We start from the raw sequence: 22,607 nt of genomic DNA, 5'->3' as shown, positions 1-22,607 counted from the left end.
GATATATTGACCATTGGCTATTAGCCAAGATGGTCAGGGATGCAATGCTGTGGTCCGGGATACAACAGCCAGAAGCTTGGAACTGACAATGGGAGATAAATCACTTGATAACTTCTCTGTTCGGTTCATAACCTGTGAAGTATCTGGCATTAGCCAGTGCCAGAAGAAAGGATACTGGACAGATGCAGAGAGGCCATTCTTGTAACTGCAACATCAAGCCTGCAAGTCTGTAAATGAGAAAATAAAACTAGCACTTTCTTCTTTTCTTTTTTTAATCAACCTTTGATCGAAAGAACATTCAGTTTGCTGTTGTAGTCAGGTGGTTGGAAACATAGAGGTCAACATACCCAAAGTTTACCAAACTGCTGGATAGCCACATATGTAGCATACTTTGGGCCTGATCTTGTTTAACACTGGCAAGAATCCCAGGGTACTGTAAAAATCCTGGCTTCACTTAAAGAAAAGGGTGAAGATGATAAAACAAGAAGCGAGGAAAGGGGGAGAGAAAGTGGTAGAAGAGAAAGAAGAAAGTAACCAGACAAATAGTTTTTAAAACTGTCTCAATTCTCTTAGAGAGCTGTAAGAAGCCATCGATCCTTTCATTATTGCTATCTCGTATTTATTTTTATTCTAGAGGTTCATACTGTGTATTCTACAGGAGGAATGCAATATCAAAAGAGTAACAACCTCCCCTTTACTCAAGACTTTATGACTGCCTGGCTGACAGAAACCAGACAAAGCAATAAAACAAAAAAGGAAGGGAGAAAATGTTAAGCCTTCCATTGATTTAAAAACCTATATTATTTTATGATACTGCTTTACTCTTTGCTAAGCAAACTAACTCTACACCTGATCAGAGTATCACTTTTCAAATGCCTAAATCCCTGTAAAGGTTTAGTGTCTGGCTGTGTGCATTTTGCTCAGTATTAACATGTTCAATGGAGTACTTTGATTTTTTTTTTTATCTACACGCCAGAAGCTGGTGAATATATGCTTCATAGCTTCAGATAAACCTTTTGTTCTTCTGGGGCTGATCAGCTGGTGCGGCAGTGAGAGGGAGAGGAGGAAGGAAATTCACAGGGGCTCCACGGTTTCAAAAAGTCAAATTACCTCTGAGCCATGGCATTGCTGATAATTTAAATGAAAAAATATATATACAGGCTGCACCACACAACATCTCTACTGTTAGGACTTTTAATGAAGCCCCAGTTGTGATGACACTGAAGCAGAGAACGCTACGGTGGGATAATTACTTGGCTCCCTCACAGCTGAGTTTCACAGATGCATTATTAACGGCACATTCCATGCCATAACGAGCACCGAATGTAGGTGGGATTCACAAACCCCGGCATCCGCCATTAGCGGGTTGGCGCAAACACAAATGAGTGTTTTCACAAAAGCATGCAAAGGTTGTGAAATTCCAATGAATTCTTTCACTGGAAAAATAGTTCAAGCTGCCATGACCAGATATGTCACCTCCCATGACACACTGTGCTCTGAGTGAGGCACCATGGGAAATTACAGAATCCGAATGTATTGATTTTTCTGTAGAAAATACTTGCAGCAGCCCTGATGAAGAATTAAGGAGGAAATGTAATAACCTAATTATTCTCCAATCTCATTCTCCCCCCGCCCAGGTGTTCCCCACCTTGTTTTTGTTTAACAATTATCCAAATATGCAGGACTAAAGTCACCTGTGATGCCAGTGGGTGAAAGGACCCTGGGATGGTTATAACTACTCCTGCTTTCACCATGGCTGATTTTAGCCCACTTTAGCCAGAATGTCACCAGCTTAGAGACATTCCCAAGCAATACTTGTTCTAAGCTGCCACGTATTTATTTCATGCTGTTCTTTGTGACATTTATCCCCCTAAACATTTCCCTTTAACAGGTTTTCTCCATAAATCTATTTACAGTATATGCAGTTATTAATAACTGCTTCTCGCCCCACACTGCACATGGCCCGAAAGCTCTAGAGCATAAAGAGGGAATTTTCATGCACACAAATTACAGAAAAGATAACATTAATGTTTTCCACACTCCTTAATCCAGGACAAATTAGTTTAGCATCATACCTGAACCCTCCCTCCTCAGCCTAGCAGTTAAAAAAAAATCCTTATGGCCATGCAGTAGCATTCTCTCCTCTTTTTCAGAAATCAGCTTGGAGTAAGAAATGTTATTAAGTCAGTGGCAATCCTGGTAATTTTTGTGTTTTCTGTAAGCTTCCATTTCAAGGTGACCTTTTTTTTTTTTTGTTACCCTAAGTGTTTCTGCACACATACAGAACAAACAGTCTCCCAATAATTAACACTGGCTCTTAATGAAGTCCAGCTGCTGTGATGGCAAACTGAGAGGCCAACCTTTGAAAACTAACTTGGGCTCCTCCTGTTACAGACTCTCTAAAACCACAGAAGACAACTTCTCTTCACCTAGTTCTTAAAGATCATTCTTTACCAAATAAGAGAACAGTTCAAAATTAAGTATTTAATAACAAAGCTTATCTTTGAAATAATATTGTATGCTAGTAAATCATAAAAAGGCTGGATCAATTTCAATGAATGACGCAAAATTAATATAAAGCCAGAGTAGCAAATTAAAAGCTAAAATGAAGAAGTGCACCACTAAAAGACACAAACCTTTAAAAATTGTAGAGCTTTAATTCCAAGGGAAACTGGAGACAGTTCAGAAGAATAGATTTTGTCGAAGAGACTACTTTTCTGAAGATATGTAAGAGGACCTAAAACCCAACAGTTTCATAAAATAATGCTGCTTTCCAGCTAATTCATGTGTTGATAAGGATGGTAGATATAATAGATGAATGCTATATGAAAACATTAAAAAATCTGCATTATAACACACCCTTCAGAAAAACTGACTTTCCACAAAGTCCTGTTGTACACGGTTTTGCTGCACTATTTCTTAGGTGCAATTTTTCAACTCACCAATATGGAATATTGTCTGATTTAAGTGGCAAGTTTCTAATTGCCTCTCCGCTCTGCATGGTGGATCCTGCTTCACATATCTCTTCTTTATGTATAAGCACAAAGTCTCACTTAGGTCAATGAGAAATCTATGCACCGATGGAGTACAAAATATCAGTTAAGATCCACTAAGAAGAATTTTGATCTATGCTTGTAAGAGGAAACTCCAGATATCATAATATAAACATTTCAGAGCTTGTCCCCTGAAATTAGTCTGAAGCAAGGTAGGTTATGAATTAAAGTGAGTTACCTCTTCCTGATTAACTCCATGTGGGGGTGCTCTAATTATAGAAGGAAAGTGCCTTATTCTGAATTATGTTAAACCTTTTGTGATATGGATAAAAGTAATTTGGAATAAAGACCTTATTCTGGACTGTGTGTCTATACATGGAGTTATTTAGGAACGGGTAATCAGAAATGACTCCTCATGCAGACAAGTCCTTAGGTAGCAAGTTGACATCTCACAGAAAGATAGAGGGTGCAATTTTGACTCAGTTAACATAGATAACTTGCACCCTGAAACTGAGTAATATACATTCAGTTTTGAAAATCCCTGACAAGAAAAATGACTTCCATCAAAACAAATGGTAAAAGGATTTTACAAAGGTACTAGGGAAAAGAATTGGCTAATTCACTGTCATTTAAATTAACTTACACGTAGGAAATATGTCATAATTGACTAATACCTCCAGCACTATGAAATCAACAAATGGTCAATCGCCAACTCCAACCAGAAATTGCAACACTCATAACCACTTCCCTTACTGAACTAAACCAAACTAATATTGCACAGGTGTTAATGTACTTTCTGGATAACTCTGGATGTCAATGCCCTGGAGAATATAATTTAGCAACAAAATCATCAGTTTACACAAGAACACAGTCCTTGGGAAAAATTAGTATGTGCACAGTAATACTGATTTCCAAGCTGAATTTTTTTTGTTTGCTTTGGATCCTACAGCTGCCTGAAGACTCAATATGGGCTGCATTCTTAAAAAATTGCACAACATAGCAACATTCTGCAGCGTATCAACATTTCTCAAGCAGGAAGGTACCAAAAGGCTAAAGCCAAGAAATAAACTTTATTCTACTCTACTAAAAATAGTTCACTGATTTAGCCAATTGCATTATTTATTTCCTTACGATGAGAATAGCCTTATTGAGAAATTGCAAGTATGCACTTTCTGCAAAGCAGTTCTGATTAAATTCCACAGTGCAGATATTTGGGAGAAGGGACATGAGAATAAGTCTGCCTTTAGAGACAGGATGCCTGGCACAATACAATTGTACACACTCCTCATTTCTCATATGCATTTTGGCATGTGTATAAAACAGCAATGGAAATACGTTAAAAACAAAACAGAGAATTTAGAGACTTCTGTTAACCATGATTATCCTGTCTAAAAACTGAGCATTTTAGATTTCCTAGCTCCCTCTTTTGTTCAGATTTGGTTCTCAAGCTTGCAGTTTTCTGCTCTACGCTATTTTTTTTTTTATATACTGTAAGGCAACCTGACAAAATTCTACTTGCTCATTCATGCAACATGAATAATTTTTAAACATGAGAATAAAATACATTTAGGTTTTTTTTTTTTCATAAACAACAACGGCCAAGAAAAAGGACTGGCAAGTATATTTTAAATTTTCCAGATGATTTCACTAGGCTGCTGCAATCTGTGTATCTTCTTCTCCAATTATAAAGTTCAGTCATATACTAGGACTGAAACTCATGGGAATCATCTCCTTGAAAACAGAGACAGAGCTGCCAAATTTGGTTTAAGTTCCAGTTTTTGAACCCTTCCTTTTCGCCAAATTATGGTGTCCACATTTGTTTTAAAAGTCCACCACAAAATGAGAGCTGGAGTTTAGATTCCATTTCTCTCCAAAGTTTAGTGTGGTTTAGGTCTAAAGGGATGTTTGGAACTCATCCTCACTCCACAAAGTATACTTTTTTTTATATACAATGGACCATTGGTCTTCTGATAGGCTGTGTCTACACTTGCATTCCTCTTTTGAAATAGGTATGCAAATGATGGAAATCAAAAATGCAAATGAGGTGCAGATTTGCATATGACACCTCATTTGCATATTTTTATTTCAATAGAGCTCCTTTCTAAAGAAGAAAAGCAGTGTAGACACAGGTCATTTGAAGGTAAACCCCATCTTCCAAAGAATCCTTCTTCCCATAAAAGAAGGGAAGAAGGATTCTTTCAAAGTTGGGGTTTACTTTCGAAAGAGCTGCGTCTACACTGCTTTTCTTCTTCTGAAAGAAGCTCTTTCAAAATAAGAACATGCAAATAAGGTGCCAGATATGCAAATCTGTGCCTCATTTGCATTTTTTATTTCCCTCATTTGCATGCCTCTTTCTAAAGAGGAATGCAAGTGTAGACACAGCCATATGGTTTAGATACTCCATTCAAAGATGGGAAAACATTTCTAAGAAAAAAGCATTTTTCTTCATGGTGAAATAGGGAGGCAAGATGCTACACACTAAGAAATATTAACATGTTAAAGGTTTTAATAGGCAAGATCATGGAAGTCTGAAAGCATGATTCATTTATGCTACATATTTATGTATACCAGCCTGTTAGGGTCTGTAGTGCTTTTTAACATGATCATGCATAAATATATGATCACTATATGTAAATGTACACAGATAGGAAATGTACGCTAATAACCTTTAAAACAAATCATGTTATAAAGCTGGTGCAGTCAGGATGAAGCAATAACTCTCAATATTCCTATATTCTTTATTGTATTAGAGTATTATACATATATGAATGGATATACTAATATTGGTAGTGTTTATCATGTTAAATTTGAGTCTTGTTCATAATATAGGCAGATTTTACTTTTATGTGAGGTAACTTTATTATTTAACACTCCAAGGGCAAGATTATGTTTTCCTATTAAAAGGAAGGAGACATGCTTCTCCCCAGTCCTTAAAGTGCTTCCTTTCATGTTCTGTAATATGTTGTGGCTCAATTTTTATACACACCAATTTCTTATCTGTTAGTTCAAGGTGAGTAGTCCAGCTAGTGACAGTTACTTTATTAATGCCCCCCAAACCTCTCAAAATCTTGTGCATGAAAAATGGCACATGCAACTTTTGCTGGGTTCACTTTCTAGACAGAGAAATACTAATTGTTTTTAAAACCTCCATAGTATTTTGTCAATATTTTTTATTGCAGCAGAGCACATATCAATATTTTATTGTAAACTGAGGGCCTAAAATAAACAGTTTAGTAAACAGTTATTACATTACAAGGAAAAACATCTGTGGAAACTGTTTTCCATGTAATTATTCTTGCTATTTTACATTAGCGCTCAACGTGAGTTTCTTTGGCTGTAATGTTTCACTTGTTCTAAATCTTCCTTCTTGTTGCTATTATTAAAATCTTTAAAAGGTGCCAAATCTTAAATGAAGAAAAAAATGAATTGCTACAAATTATTCATATCACAGTGAGCCTCTACTAAACCTGGCAGGGGTGCAATATTTTTGGTGAAATTAACATAAAATATACAACTGCAAATTATCCAGGAAATAGCTATGTTCTTTACAGCACGCATTTACATTTGTGGGTGGAGGGGGGAGAAATGTAAGCTGTCAAGCACAAAACTAAAAACAATCTCTTCGAAAGCCAGCTTTAAAGGGGAAATAATAGATCTGCATAGGGAACATGCTCCTTAAAGAGGATATAACAAATAGCTAGTTGGCAAAGTCAACCTCAGAAAATTACTGGAAATAATAATCAACCCTGGACACCTCTGCCTCTGAATGCTCACAATCTCATTTAAAATTTCTCTTTTTAATACACTGAATGCATTTCTTAGACCTGAGCCCTTTCTGCTAAAACACAAGAAATATTGTAATACTGTGTAAAATGCAAATCTATCTGTAAATATTTTATAAAATTGTTCCATATATCCCAAAAGCTATAGGTCTTAATTGAGAGCAGGCTATTTTGCCAGTCAATATATGGAAATGTAAAATGCTAATTCATGTTTTTCTACTTGTGAAAAACCCCTGAGAACAGCAAAACCACAAATGCACTCACTTTAATATTATACATATAATTTGGCTCCCTCTTTACAATCCCCACTGTCCTGGCTTTTATCACCCAATGGCTGCAGAGGAAGAATCACAGAATCAGTTTTACATCATCTGCACAGGAAGTCAACCCCCATATTCTGCCAGCTTGGCAAACGAGCAAGTGGCTGAGCTAACTAACTCTGCAAACAGGAATTGAAACAAGACATTCCAGCCCCCTTACACAAGAAACAACCCCCAAATGCCATTAAACCTGAGTGGAGAGGAACAGCATGTGAACAGCATTTCACCACTGAGAACTAACTTACATTAACAGCAGCCCAGACAGAAGGCACACAGGCAGATATGAAATCCAGTGTAGCCCAAAGTGAACACCTGCGAGTGTTAGGAGTCTCCAGAATTTTTTACTGGAGTATTCTTAGTACACACTGGTTTTGGTTTTCAGAACAGCTGATGACCGCGACACTAAGGCTTACGTCTCCCTTACTTGGTGTCATGCTAAAATCTGACTGGAAGTTATTTGGGCTGATTAAATATATTGTCATCAGTGTAACCCTTTATTCACAGACTTGCACGTTTACTAGGCAAGGCAAGTAATGGGAAGGGGATATTCTTGTGTCTACTTTAAATGAAACTATCAAGTCATTTCATTTAAAACTCTCAATTGAGCCTAGTTTTAAAGCTTGAAAGTACAGGCGGGGGGGTCCTCATTATAAGTCACTTTGCTGTAAGTCATTTCACACATAATTAATTCAGAGAAGCAGCTTCATTATAAGTCACACTGATCTGACTTGAGTCATTTAAGGGCCAAGGGACCAAAAGCCAGGAACATAGCAGAGTTTTGTGGTGGCCAGGCGGCAGGCGCTGTTGTGCGGAGGTCCTAGAAGTGAGACGTGAAGTCAGAGGGGACTGGTGGGGAGCTGCAGGGAGCTGGAAAGAGTCAGGGCGGAGCTGGCAGGTAGCTGAGGGAGCTGTGGGAACACACAGGAAGCTGCAGAAAGCCAGCAGGGAACTGTGGGGTCAGGAGGGGAGCTGGCAGGAGCCATGGGGAGCCGTTGGGGAGCTGGTGGAGAGCTGCGGGGACAGGTGGGGAGCCAGATGGGACAGGGAGTAAGATGCAGGGAACTGAGGAGACCAGCGGGGAGCCGGCAAGCTGTGGGGAGCTGGTGGGGACTGGCAGGAAGCTGTCTTATCTTCTTCTATTTATTTATCTATCTAGCTATCTTATTTTTATTAATTATTATTTATCTATTTATTTCTATTCTATTCTATTTATTGGTTTTTGTGGGTAATAGGTATATTATATGTACCATGTGTGTGAACTGTATGTGTTGGGAACATACCTCAAGCTAATTACATTATTCCTTATGGATATTAATCCCCCTTTATAAGTCATTTCATTATAAGTTGCATTATTTAGAAACATAACCTGGACTTTTAACGAGGACCGCCGTAAGAGCTTCCTTTCAACAGTTTGAAGAATTTTTCCCTCATTCGCTTTTTTTTTTTTACATCTTTGGATTACAGTTGAAGTAAATATGGTGGTTTCATTTAACCTCAATAATGCCAGACTAGTGGTCCATGCTGGCCCTAAACTCTATGACAAAATGCTGCGCAGGCCGTATTTAAAAATACCCCCTGGAGTCATTACATTCTATTGGTGCAATGTGGATGCTATGCACAGGCACTAAACTGCACATGCCAAGAACTCCTTATCAGGTTGTTGATGGAGAAAACTTATTGCATCTGCTTCATAACCTGTTTTTAAACCTAAATATGCAGTTGTTTTTGAGTGCCACTGACAAACTGCTCAATATTGGTAATAATTATGTAAGTAATTCTATTGACTTCAAATGAGACCACACAATTGAATAACCCACATGAGTAAAGGTTGCAGTACTTTTTTAATGGAGTTCTTGTTAAGATGGACAGTGGAACCTGGTTGAATAACTATTTTTGTTTTCTTTGTGGGGCACAAGCTCTCTCTTAAGACTTGCAAGTGCATACTGGTTTCAGAATGGGATGCACAGCCTTTACTTTTACCAGAAGTATGGGACTTGCAGCTCCGAAGCCTAGAACCTAGAATAAAACTCTTGCCCAAAATACACTTTGAAAATCTACTACGGAAACTCAAGCTATTGTTTCTTATTCAGCGTTCCATATCAGATGAATTTTGCTGAATTTACCAAGCTTTTCTCTTAACGGATTTCACAGCATTACCATTTTGAATACTCCTACCCAAATCAAAATTTGTGTGCAACAATGAGGTTTCACCACATTCCTAGATTGCAAATGGCAGCAGTTCCCCCATTTTGACTCCAGGAAAACTAGGTTATTGGACGGGGCCCATTCATAGGTATATGCTTTGGCCTCAAAGTGTTTTCCCCCTACCTAACGTTTACATAAAATAAATATGCACAAGTGATAGCACCCTGTTCACTGTAGTTAATGGTGTGATAGATGTTTCTACTTAAAGGGAAGGGGGAACCTTATGTGAAGGAGTCAATAATCAAGGCTATAGCTCTAGAAGTAACCAAGCACTTACTCTGTATTGCTTAAAATTTGAATTACAAGACTGCATCACAAGAGTATCTTTAAAAACAAAAACCGAGAAAGCTGTTATGCAGACAGATTTCAGGGATTACAGCTGCACAAAACACAACTCATTCACAATTGTGTAGTTTTTGACAATTTTCTGCACCAAACTCCAGAGTTGCTATATCTAATAACATTGAGCAGCTTGGCAGTGGTACTTAGAAACAACCGCATGTTTCGATTTAAAAACAGGTTACAAAGCAGGTGCAGATTTTTTTCATCAACAGCCTGATAAGGAGTTTGTTGCACATGAGGTTTAGTGCCTTTGTACAGCATCACCATTGCACCAATAGAACGTAATGGCTCCAAATGGCCTGTTAGCCAAACCTGGAAAAACTGTAAGCACTGAAGGCCTTGACAATAGACACGAATGCCTCCAACACAGACCAAATAAATCATTATAGACTTAAAGGTGCTGTTAAAAGTCATGCCAAGAATTCACATTTATTTTAAAAAGTTCCCTATCAACATATTTAAACAGCTGCAACGTATGTTTTAAACATTTCTGTATGTTCAAAACTATAAGTAACTCATAGGTTTATAACAGACATTATAATTTCTTCAACTACAAAATTTTACTACTTTTGTAAGATTTAAAAACATTGTAAACTGAGAACTTTCAGACTTTGCCACCTAAAGTCCAGACTATGTCATCTCTGTGAATTATGATAATTGCCAAAGTGACAAATTTTTTTTCCCACTCCTGAATTATGAAATTCCTTACTTTTTTGGGCTAAGTCACTTTCCTTAAAACATTAATGTGAGGCATAGATTCTTTTATTTAAAAAAAATAAATCAACAACCTGTTTCTTTCCAGCATTATCAACATAACTCTTTAAACTCTAAGGCCACATCTACACTTGCCCCCGCCTTCCGGAAGAGGCACGGTAACGAGCAGAACGGAAGATGCAAATATGCAGATTAAAATATCTCGTACCTCAGTTGGATATTTCTGTGAGACCTCGCTTCCAGAACATCCCCTTGTGGAAGCCAAAGCTGCCATGCAGACAGGGTTCCTTTGGAAGGACCCACATTTCCTTTTGAAGGAACCACATCTACATGGCAGCTACGGCTTCCAGAAGGTGATCTTCTGGAAGCGAGATCTCATGAGAATTTGCAAATGAGGTGTGAGATATTTTAATCCATGTCTCATTTGCATCTTCCACTCTGCTTATTACCAAGCCCCTTCTGCAAGGTGAGGGCAAGTGTAGATGAGGCCTAAAGTTTTTACAGAAATTTACTTTTTACCATATGTGCTCATCTTTGCACTGTATTATTCAAATACATTGAAAACAAGTTTTCATTTTTCGTTGCAGCCAGCATTTAATCCATTTCACCTTTTGCTTCTGGAATACTAATGCACATCTTCTAAAAATAAACGGTTTCCATGCCTTTTTTTCCCATACATGGAAACTTTTCTACTGGCATGGGGTTTTTAAGAGGTTTTCTCCTTTAGCCAGTCCCCAGCTTTAGTGACAGATCCTAATCAGATCATGACAAAATTGCTATCTATCTTTTTTTCACTTTGGGTGCATCTACACTAGGAACTAACTCCAAAGTTGGGCACTACTTCAAAGTAGCCTGCAGAGAATCTACACGTGTTTTCCCTTACTTCAAAATTAACTTCAAAGTAAAGGGGCCCAACTTCAAAGTCCTTACTCCATTCCCAGGAATGGAGGAGTGCCCTACTTCGAAGTTTAAGTTCGAAGTAGAGTGTGTGCAGATGCTCAACTTCAAAGTCTGTTACTTCGAAGTTGTACTTCAAAATAAGCGACTTCAAAGTTATTTTTATAGTGTAGACATGGTTTTTAACTATTTCCCAAATATTTTAACAATGTCGCCAAACATCTGGCTACAGTTTTATTTAGCACTGTCCAGTGACTGATCATGACACGATCTTCCATCACTTGTTTTTTTTTTTCCTGTGGCTGATTTTTCTCTCTTGATGTAAGTCACAGATGCAGTGTTAGAACACGACAGTCCACACCCCCATGTGGTGGAGTAGACATGTCGGCAATGAGAGGAGTAAAACAAGCTGTAACAAATGACATGCTGTGGATACTAGCTGATGCTGACCCTCCAACATGGAGTGAAATTGCATTTGCTGCTTCTGGAGTCAAACTGAAAGTCAGTGGAGGTACTCTGGCAGAACTGAATGGAAAAACAACTATTTTTATACAACAACGTTATATTCAAAGGTAGTAATTTTATTCCTTATTAGGTATGAGTGAGCATACACAAGACAACATGACTGTGCATACAAGGGAAGGTTTAATCTCTGGGTGTTGTTATATTTACAATAAAACCTGTACACACACACATGAAGTTCAGCATATACTTTGTTTCCTACCTGCAATGACACTTTTCATAGTCCTCCTCTCTACCAATGCAGGAGCTGGAAAAGAAGGTAACGTCTGACCATATGAGGATTGTGTTGCACCTACAGGAAACAGGAGGTATAAAGACTCAACTCTTCCCTGTGAGGGCAGCACCTCATTTACCACCAGTGTAAGGATTAATTTCAACATTTAAAAAAAAAAAAGAAAAGAAAAAGAAAAAGGGAAAGAAATTCACAGGAGAATAAGAAAATGTGCAGGTGAAGAGGATGACTAAGGAAAACACCATTACTAGCCAGTAATTATTCTTTTCATACCTCCCCTCTTCACAAATCTAGAAGTTCAAAAAGAAATTCAGTCCTAACCACACAGACAATAGCCCTTTACTTTAAAATGACTACAGTATCATTGCAGGTATATCCTATGACTGAAAATGCATTTGCTGCAGAAGTTCAAGCCAGGTAGGAAATATGTGCAGATTTGACCCAGTTGCTATTCTTTCATTCTCCAGAACATATTCTATCTGAGAATTGCTTACAATGTTGTACAGAGAGGCTAAAGATCCTGTGGTTTGAAGCGTTCTCATGTAGTACAAAAAGGTCACAACATTTGCGAGGGTTCAGTGTTCAGAACCCTCGCAACGTTGATTTTCACAAATCAGGGGTGGGCTTAGAGCCCCGGGAAAGCAGCGGCTGCCTGCACTCCAGCCCCAGAAATAATGGAAAGCAGTGGTAGCCACTGGCACTCCCGCCTGGAGCCCCAGGAAGAGGCAGCTGCCAGCCAACCCCGCCTGAAGCCCTGGGAAGTGGCAGCCACTGGCACTTCTGCCTGGGGCCCTTGGGAAGCAGTGTGGGAAGCACGAGCCACTTGCAAATAACTGAATCTGGGAACATTAAGTTCGTAAATGTAGGGACCTTACTATATTTGGCTGCATTGTGTCTTTTCCCCACCAACAGAACAGGATAAATAATGCCTTTTAGCTGTAAAATAGTACCAAGGTGAGAGTGAATTGCCTGACATTCAAAGAAATGAAAAATCTGGATTTATTATGACAGACTAACAAAGTTACTTGATTGTTTAAAATCTGATATTACCTAAGGAAAGTCTGATAATCAATCTATAATCTTCTTTCTCAAAATTCAACTGAATTGCAATTGCTGAAATCTTTCTATTTAGAAACAGGGCCATAAGAAATAAAAGATGTAGCAACACAATTTTTTAAAAAATTTACTATACCAATTTAAAAGGGAGGCCTCTGTGTGGAATAGTCTAAAGAGAGAAGAACATGAAGTGGAAACCTCTTAATTCCTTAAACAGGCCAAAAAGTTGCCAGTTACTAATATGACCACCCACAAAGAGTTTCTACTATAAAAATGCAAAATATAAGTGACCAAACATATATGGTACTTACTGCAGAGGTAACTGGCTCGCTCTGCATGAAGAACTTGAAAGAAAATGATGAGTCAAAGGTATATTGAAACACACAATAGATTTTAAAAGCATTAAAATGCTCTTCATATGTCAGAATATTATATATGAAGTATTTGCTGCTAAAAAGTTTCTTTCTATATTAAAGAATGAAGAGAAAAATGTTTCTCTCTACACAGGAAAAATATAGAAAGTATTGTTTCATATCCTCCTAATTACTTGTCAGGCAGATCAATATTTTTGTCCCTGAGGAAGAAGAGAAAAATTATACTTGATCTGACTTGCTAATCAAGTATGATGCATCACAGTGAAATTTGTTCTAATGACCATTTCTAATGGGCAGTCTCTTGACTTAAAAGACCAGATTAAAGTCTCCCCAAGATTTGTATTACCATTTAATTTGAACTTTAACTTAAGATAATGCACTAAGTGTATCCCTTCAAAGTAAATGGAGTTACATCAAAATTAATCCAACCCCATATTTAACAGGCAAACAAATCTGATTTGTCCTTTGGATGATCAGACAAGTTTCGGTGTTCATAACTCAATAATCCTCTTATTCAAATACAGATATTTTCTATAACAGGAGATTGAAGGAAGGAAATTGTTTGGATTTGATCAATGCAGAACACTTACAGCTTCCGTAAAAGTCACTGGATGTAGGTGATTAGAAACACTGAAGCTCAGAGTTTTTATTTGTAAGAATGGTACAGTAAAACCCTGAGTTACACAGGGGTCGTGTTCCTACAACCCCTGAGTAACTCCAATTTTTTCACTCGTGAGGGTGGCGAGCTGGGAACCATGCTGCCACTTGGTTCCTGACTCCCACCGTTTGTGGGACCTGGGAAACTGAACAGCCCACTAGGGCTGGTCAGTTTCTTGGCTTCTTCTCCCTGCCTTGCACCAGCCATGCGGCTGTCTGGCTAAAAGCCTTCTCCCTGCCTTCCCCCAGCCGCGCCACTGTCAGGCTGACAGCCATGCGGCTGGGGAAAAGAAGGGAGAAGGGGTTCTTAGCCTGCCTAGCTGTGTGCAGCTGCAGGCAGCTAGGAAGGCTGACAGCCACAGAACAGCTTCAAATTGTGCTTAACTCGCATCAAAGTGTGTTATGCGCAACCTGAAGCCGAGTATTTTGGGTGTGTCATATACTCAGATTTACTTCTCTAGTGTTGAATACTTGTTTTCCCACTGTCTCGTGATGACAGGGTACACTGGAACAGTGTCCACACCTTCCCAAAGAGATAAAATGAATGGTGCATGGACTTTTTATAACCTAGGCCAAAGCTGTTAATTTTTTACCACATATGTACTCCTTCCCTCTCCCTCCCTTTGTTTTTAGGTAAGCCCAGATACCTTGCTAGCACAGAAACAGACCTGATAGCTGACTTCCAAGCAGCTTTTGAGGAGACAACTTGTTTAGCAGGACTTGAAGAAGGACGAAATATTTCTCCAAGAAAAAAGCATTAGTTGCCTGTCAACAGCAAATTGCTTGTTAAAACACCATAAACACTTATATTTCAAGGCAGAATCGGTACAAAGCTTCAGGGAGGAAGAACATTCAAAAGCAGTACATAAAATTACAGTATAAACATCCAGTGGAAGCTGTGGATGTCGTGATATGCTGTTGGCTGTTTCATCTCAAAAAAGAGAGAAGGCAAGTGCTGGTATTCAACAGCCTTTACAATTCTCTGTCATTTCAGAGGTCATAAAGTATATAATCTCCTCAAAGGAAGAGGTCATCCTTTGATTAGATCATTCTTGCTCATGTGCAATTAGCGGGAGCAAGAATCAATTAAAAGGAACCTAATATTGAGTTTCAGGGTTTTTTTTTAAATTTTCCTCTCGTAGATGGATGCTATCTTTAACTCTTAATTTTTTCACTGTTTAGAGATAATAAAACATAATTCAACTTTAATTTAAAATAAAATGTGGTTCTTTTCAGCATCTTTATCCAAAAGTGAGTCTATACATTTTCTTAACAGAAAACTACCAGGAAAACTATATGAAAAATATTAAGAAAGAACTTAAAACTTCAAAGTGAAATCCTTCATGACAAGGGAATTCAAATAGCTCATGTACACTCTGTTGTAAGATGCCAGGCTTTAAAGAAATGATTTTGTTATTGCTTAAGGACCCCAGTTATTTAGTAAACTGATTAATTTCTTCAATAAGCAATGATGTCATTGAAGACAGAAAACTAGAAAGAAAAGAGCGAGATTTAAATGTTAGGAAGTAAATCATCCTTCAGAAATTCTTGTAAAGGGCTAAGGGTATTGCATGAAGCATCAGTCTAGAAGTTTGAAGAGCAGACCTCAAAATGAAGGAGCTTTGCTTTTATAAGAAGATTCTGTTTCTTTAGTTTTTTACAATCAAGAGTAAGATTGAAAGGTCTGATGGAAAAGTGAGGTGCTGCTTTTTAGAGCGGGAAAGAATTGAGTCATTTTGTCATCCTCAGGTAGGATCATGGTGAGAACTTACCTTCTTTTCCAGCTTCAAAATTGGTGGAGAGGGACTCTGTGAAGAATGAATGCACTTATATTCATAGATATGTGCCAACATATGAACACATTATCCAAGAAACAGGCAGAAAGTATCTCCGCAGAGTGCTAAATACAATTCTGGTTTTTAATTGTGAAAAATAGTAATATTCAAAAGTTAATATCACGAAAGCAAAGAACAAATTGCAGCATCAAAATATCACAGCTTACACACACCAAAGTTTACTGAAGAGAGTCATTTCTGTCATACTAGGCAACAGACGTTGAAAGGCTGTGAACTGATTGAGTTGTTTGCTAATGATAACTTCGAAGAAGCATCAGACTTAAAATTCAGACTGATTACAGAAAACGTGTTTTATCAACTGCTCCCCTTAATGAATAAATATGAAACTACCAGAAAATGTTTAAATGAGTTTAATCATAACTGTGTATGAGAACTGGGTTGCAGGGCCAAAAGGAATCTAAACATGGTAAAGAGAGACAATGATGCATGTATCATGCAAAACAGGAATGTTGTCATAGCAGCTATAAAAATGTCAGTGAAAACTGAACTACTATTATGCAAGGTGTAAATTAAATGAAAAAATGCAAAAGGAAAATTTGGAAGAATACATTAAAGGGAAATACTGTTTCTTTCCTGGTAGACAAACAAGCAAAATAAAAATACATGTTCATGAAACAGCAATTTCTAGGAACAGGTATGTATAGATAACGATTGTAAGGACCATGCGCACACTGAATACCTAGATGACAAAGTTATTAATATTTCATGCAATACATTTTCTGTGTGTCAGAAAGAAAGGGAGAGATAAAATGTACAATAATGAAAACCATTTTAAATTAGGAAGCCAAACAGGTATTGGCTTCTACCAGAGCCTGACATTTTTCATGCTAAAGTCAATGGAGTTTTCCCATTGACTACAATGATTATGGACTCTGGTCCAGAATGAAACCACATTATTACTGTTAATAGTTTAATTGTCAGTGGTATACATTTACAGTGCTACAGCCTCCTATCCAGTTTTTGTCAAACTTTTTCTTTTATAAAGTACCCCATTTTCAAAAAAAAAAAACATTATAAGTATCCCAGACTTTTCTCATGTGCCTCTAAGGTCACATGTATCACTGCTTCAGAAAAGATGGTCCTCAGGTATTCCGAGGTCTTGAACAAGTGCCATTCAACAGGTCTAGATTACTGTGCTCTTTACTGGTGTCAGATTTCTTTTGCATATCACCTCACTTAAAAACTACTTACAAAAACATGCAAAATTATTGCAGAAGACTACTACTGAAAACTTGCTTATTTTCTACCATCCTATTATCAAATAGATGAATTGGAATGGGAATATTGTACTTGCATTTCAGCATAAGGCATATGAAGCAGCAAAAACAAATCACCATCTGAATGAACTTTTAGATTGTACTTACTTTACTAGTGTTTTATGTAGCCTGTTAGGAAAATATCTAGATGATGATGTACCCCCGGAAGATCTCAGTGTACCCCCAAGGGTGCACATACCCCTGGCTGAGAAACACTGCTCATATCTACTGATGCACATGTACCACACTCACTGCTGCATTATGTAAATATCTACATGTAACATTAACTGTTATTAGCAATAAAAGAGAACTAAGGTAAAACTCAGAACAAGTGCTTTAGTAGCACAAATACGTTTTGGGCTTGTCTACACTACCATCTTCCTTCGAAGGAAGGATGATAATCAGGGTGTTGGGAGTGCCCCAGCCCTTCGAAGCACCAGCGGGTTCGCTGCGGCTAGACGCGTGCCGGTACTTCGAAGTTTAAAACTTCAGAGTTGCTGTGGGGGGGTGGGGGGGGAATTTGCTTAATGAAGTGCTGCCTATGCATAGCAGCACTTCATTAGTAAACTCCCAACACCCTAATTACCAACCTTCCTTCAAAGGAAGGTGGTAGTGTAGACACAGCCTTTGGCATATACCTATGACACATTTTGCAACCCAGAACTGTCAATCGTACAACAAGTTCCATGCAGAGAGATGTCTCCACAGACATAGAGTCCCACTGAGGCAATAGTATTCCATGCATAGTCATGGACTTATATAGGCAGAGCACATATGAGAATCAAGGCCCAAATATGCATTTCTAAAGAGAATGCATGGTGTTCCTATACAAAGGTGTGTATATCTGTTTTTTTTTTTTTCTAAAACAAAATTTATATAGTAGATAGCTACAGTAAAGAAAGGTTACTCACCGTAGTAACGGTGGTTCTTCGAGATGTGTCCCCGTGGGTACTCCACATTAGGTGTTGGGCTCGCCTGGCGCCGCAGACCAGATCTTCCAAGCAGTTTCTGCCGGACCGCGCATGCGCCGGTGTGCACCGCTCCCTTGCGCGCTCCTGGCCACGTGCGTGATCCGGTCCCCGCCAGTTCCTTGACCAACCGCCTCGGATGCTCCTGCAAAACACTAAACAGAGATCCGAAGTGGGGAGGATGGGCAGGTAGTGGAGCACCCACGGGGACACATCTCGAAGAACCACTGTTACTACGGTGAGTAACCTTTCTTTCTTCTTCGAGTGTCCCCGTGGGTGCTCCACATTAGGTGACTACCCAGCAGTAACCCAAGATAGGAGGTGGGTAATCGGATTATATGCAGCTTGTCCCCGAGAGGACCGCTGTCGAGAGACGGGTATCCTCTTGGAATACCCTGTGAAGGGCGTAATGTTTGGCAAAGGTGTCATAGGATGACCAGGTCGCCGCTCTGCAAATGTCTTTTAGCGCAACGCCCTTGAAAAAGGCTGTTGAAGCCGCCACCGCCCAAGTGGAATAAGCCCTGGGCGTGGCGAGTAAAGGAGTCTTTTGGAGTTCGTAGCACATTTTTATGCAGGATACGATGTGCTTCGAGATTCTCTGCGAAGACAGACCTTCTCCTTTCGATTTGGGAGCGATAGAGACTAGGAGTCTATCCGTTTTTCGGAAAGACTTGGTCCTGTCTATATAGAAGGCTAGCGCCCTCCTCACATCCAGGAGGTGTAGGCGCACCTCTTTGTTAGAGTTATGAGGCTTTGGATAAAACGAGGGTAAAACGATAGGTTCGTTAATATGAACTCATAAGAAACTTTAGGAACAAAGGCTGGACGCAGCTGTATGGTTACCGCCTCCTTGGAAAATACTGTGCAGGGTGGCGTTGCCATAACTGCTGCAAGCTCGCTCACCCTGCGAGCTGACGTGATTGCGAGAAGAAAGATCATCTTTATCGTAAGGAAGCGGAGGGAAACCGTGGCCAAAGGCTCGAACGGTGGTCCCGTTATCGCATTAAGCACCAGGTCCAAGTTCCACGAAGGTGGAAGCGGTGTCTGAGGGGGGTATAGGCTTACCAACCCTTTGAGAAACCTGGTAACCATGGGATGGGCGAACACCGTGTGCCCTTCCTCTTCGTGTCTGAACGCCGAAAAGGCAGCAAGGTGGACCTTTAATGAGGATAGTGAGAGTCCTCCTCTCTTGAGGTCCAGTAAATACTCCAATATCACAGGCATAGGCACCGAAAGGGGGGCTAGCTGTCTGGTAGAACACCATGCCGTGAAGCGAGTCCATTTCTGCTTGTAGGTCTTCCTGGTGGAAGTCCTCCTGCTACTTTCTAGGACTTGCTACACGTCCTCCGTACATGTGCTCTCTAGGGAGCTGAGCCGTGGATTAACCACGCTTGTAGTCGCAGGCCTTGGGGGTGCGGATGCACTATGGACCCCTGGGCTTGCGTAAGCAGATCCGGCGCCACCAGAAGGGGCATCGGTGGCCGATCCGACATGCGCAGGAGTAGGGGGAACCATTGCTGTCGATCCCACGTTGGGACTACTAGGATCATTCGGGCTCCTTCCCTTCTGGCTTTCTTCAAGACTTTGTGGATCAGCACTGTGGGAGGGAAAGCGTAAAGCAGGGGGCCCCTCCAGGAGATCGTGAATGCGTCCCCCAGGGACCCCCGTCCCAGTCCTGCCCTGGAGCAGAATCGTGGGCACTTCTTGTGTTGAGTAGCAAACAGGTCTATCTGGGGAAAACCCCATGCATGAAAAATCGGTCGTAGCAGATCGGGACGGATCTGCCACTCGTGCATGACTGCAAAATGCCTGCTCAGCTGGTCTGCCTTCACATTGTGAGTGCCTGGTAAGTACGAGGCTTTCAAGGTTATATTGTTGGCGATGCACCAGTTCCATAACCGGACTGCTTCCGCACATAAGGCACGGGACCGAGCTCCTCCTTGCTGATTTATATAAAACATGGTGGAGGTATTGTCTGTACTGATCCCGACTACTTTGCCTTGTATATGGTCTCGAAAGTGTCTGCAGGCGTTGAACACTTCTCTGAGCTCCAGTATATTTATGTGCCGTGATCGCTCCGTGGAGGACCACAGCCCTTGCGTCACCTCTTTGCCCATGTGTGCTCCCCACCCAATGAGGGAGGCATCTGTAGTAAGAAAAACCGATATTTGTGGTTGGTGGAAGGGTACCCCTGTTAGCAGGTTCTTGGGGTTTACCCACCATTGCAGGGATTTGCGCACCTCTGTTGTGGGCGACACCACCCTGTGAACGGTGTGTGCTGCCGGTTTGTAGACGCTCGCCAGCCAGTGCTGCATGCTGCGCATGTGTAACCTGGCGTTCTGTACTACGAACGTCGCTGCTGCCATGTGGCCCAGCAGCTGTAAGCACGTCAGAACCGGCACCGTAGGGCTGAAGGTGATGACTTGCATGAGGGAGCCGATGGCCCGAAAGCGAGTCTCTGGTAGATACACTCTCGCTGTAATAGAATTTATGCGTGCACCTATGAACTCTATGTCCTGTGTGGGGTCTATCTTTGATTTTGCCAGATTGATTACCAGGCCGAGCGAAGAGAACGTGCCTGCTGTGATGCGTATCATGCGTAGTACCTCCTCCTTCGAGGCCCCTTTGAGTAGGCAGTTGTCCAGATACGGGAATATAAATACCCCCTGTCTGTGCAGGTAGGCTGACACCACTGCCAAGGTCTTGGTGAAGACTCTGGGGGCCGAGGAGAGGCCAAACGGTAGGACCTTGTATTGACAATGTTCTTTGCCTACCATGAACCGGAGGAATCGTCGGTGAGCCGGATGGATAGTTATGTGAAAATACGCGTCTTGTAAGTCGAGGGCTGCGAACCAATCTCCATCGTCTAGTGCCGTAAGGATGGAGGCGATTGTGATCATCCGAAAGCATTGCTTGCGCAGGTACCGGTTGAGGCCTCGAAGATCTAAGATGGGCCTCCAGCCTCTTGTCTTTTTCTCCGTGAGGAAGTACCTCAAGTAGGACCCTCTCCCTTGCAGTTGCTTTGGCACTCTTTCCACTGCCCCTATGAGCATGAGATGGTCTACCTCCTGCTTGAGCCTCGCTACGTGGGGGGCCTCCTGGAAGTGGGGCCTGGGTGGAGGTTGTGGCGGTGGGAGCGAATGGAAGGGGATGGTGTACCCCATGGCTATGATCTCCAACACCCATTTGTCTGTGGTGATCCTTTGCCACTGGTCATAGAATGGTCGGAGGCGATGGTGGAATAACCGCTTCGGATGACCTTGTGCGATGGTAGTGATGGCGCAGCCCTGGATCTGTGTGTCAAACTTGTGGCCTTTGGCCCTGCCCCGAGGACGCACGGCTCTGTTGGGAACATTGCCTGGGAGTTCTGTACTGCTGGTGCTGTTGATGTCGCCCTTGCTCGTAACCCCTGTGGTACTGGGGACGCTGTTGCTGGTACTGGTACCGTCTTTGTTGAGGGTAGTACTTTTTCTTTCTGTATGGAGGGGTGTAAATCCCCAGGGTCCTAAGTGTGGCTCTTGAATCTTTACTGGAATGAAGGACCAAGTCAGTTGATTCAGCAAACAGCTTCTGCGAGTCGAAGGGAAGATCGACTATCTTTGCCTGCAGGTCCCTCGGTATACCCGAGCCAGGTCTGGAGCCAGGACTCCCTTCGCATCACCACTGCCATAGCTGTGGAGCGTGCTGCTGTGTCCGCAACATCCAGGGCGATCTGAACTCCCGTCCTCGAGGCCGCGTAGCCTTCTTGCACGATGGCCCTGAGCACCGGTTTCTTGCCCTCTGGAAGCAAGTCCATGAGGGAGGTTAACCTAGTGTAGTTGTTGAAATTATGGTTCGCTAGACGCGCTGCGTAATTTGCCATTCACAACAGTAGAGTGGAGGAGGCGTAGACCTTTCTGCTGAACAGCTCTAGCTTCTTGGCATATTTGTCTGTTCCCCCGTCTTGAATTGAGATGTCTTTGATCTTTGTTGCAACGACTCCACCACCAAGGAATTTGGTTGTGGGTGGCTGAACAGGAACTCCATGCCCTTCACCAGCACGAAGTATTTTTTTTTTTAATCCGCTCTCTTGTGGACAGGCAGAATAGTCGCAGGGGTCTGCCATATCATAGTGGCGGACTCCAAGACTGCGTTATCGCTATTTTGGAGGAGACCGGAGGTCTCAGATTTTTGAGGAGCTTATGGTGTTTCTCTTGCACCTTTGCTGTCTGGATGCCTTGCGTGAAGGCCACCCTCTTAAACAGCTCTTGGAACTGTTTGAGATCGTCCGGAGGATGGACGTCCCCCAGGGCCGTAGCCTTGTCCGGGGAGGAGAGCGAGGAACCACTAGGGTACGCCTCTCTGGACCCTTCCGGTTCCTGTTGGTGATGGTACATCCACTCTCTGGAAGCTTGCAAGGGAAAAATCTCAGGGTTCCATAACCAGTTCCCCGA

The 22,607-nt window shown here is 41.1% G+C and overlaps 1 protein-coding gene across 2 annotated transcripts in view; it reads right to left on the bottom strand.

The window, feature by feature from the left end:
* The window catches only part of ZNF423 (zinc finger protein 423), a 423,757-nt gene that overhangs the window by 112,630 nt on the left and 288,520 nt on the right, over positions 1–22,607 (bottom strand). The window contains exon 7 of one of the 2 annotated variants that reach the window (XM_075008953.1): positions 11,978–12,067. The exons of the other annotated variant lie outside the window; for it this stretch is intronic. Coding sequence (XP_074865054.1) covers positions 11,978–12,067 — 90 coding nt within the window. The remainder of the gene's footprint in view (positions 1–11,977; positions 12,068–22,607) is intronic. 2 annotated transcript variants of the gene reach the window in all.

Source organism: Carettochelys insculpta, chromosome 14 (genome assembly GCF_033958435.1).
Source record: "Carettochelys insculpta isolate YL-2023 chromosome 14, ASM3395843v1, whole genome shotgun sequence".
Lineage (NCBI taxonomy): Eukaryota > Metazoa > Chordata > Testudines > Carettochelyidae > Carettochelys > Carettochelys insculpta.
The sequence above is the reverse complement of the archived record's forward strand: the minus strand, read 5'-3'. Positions and strand labels throughout refer to the sequence as shown.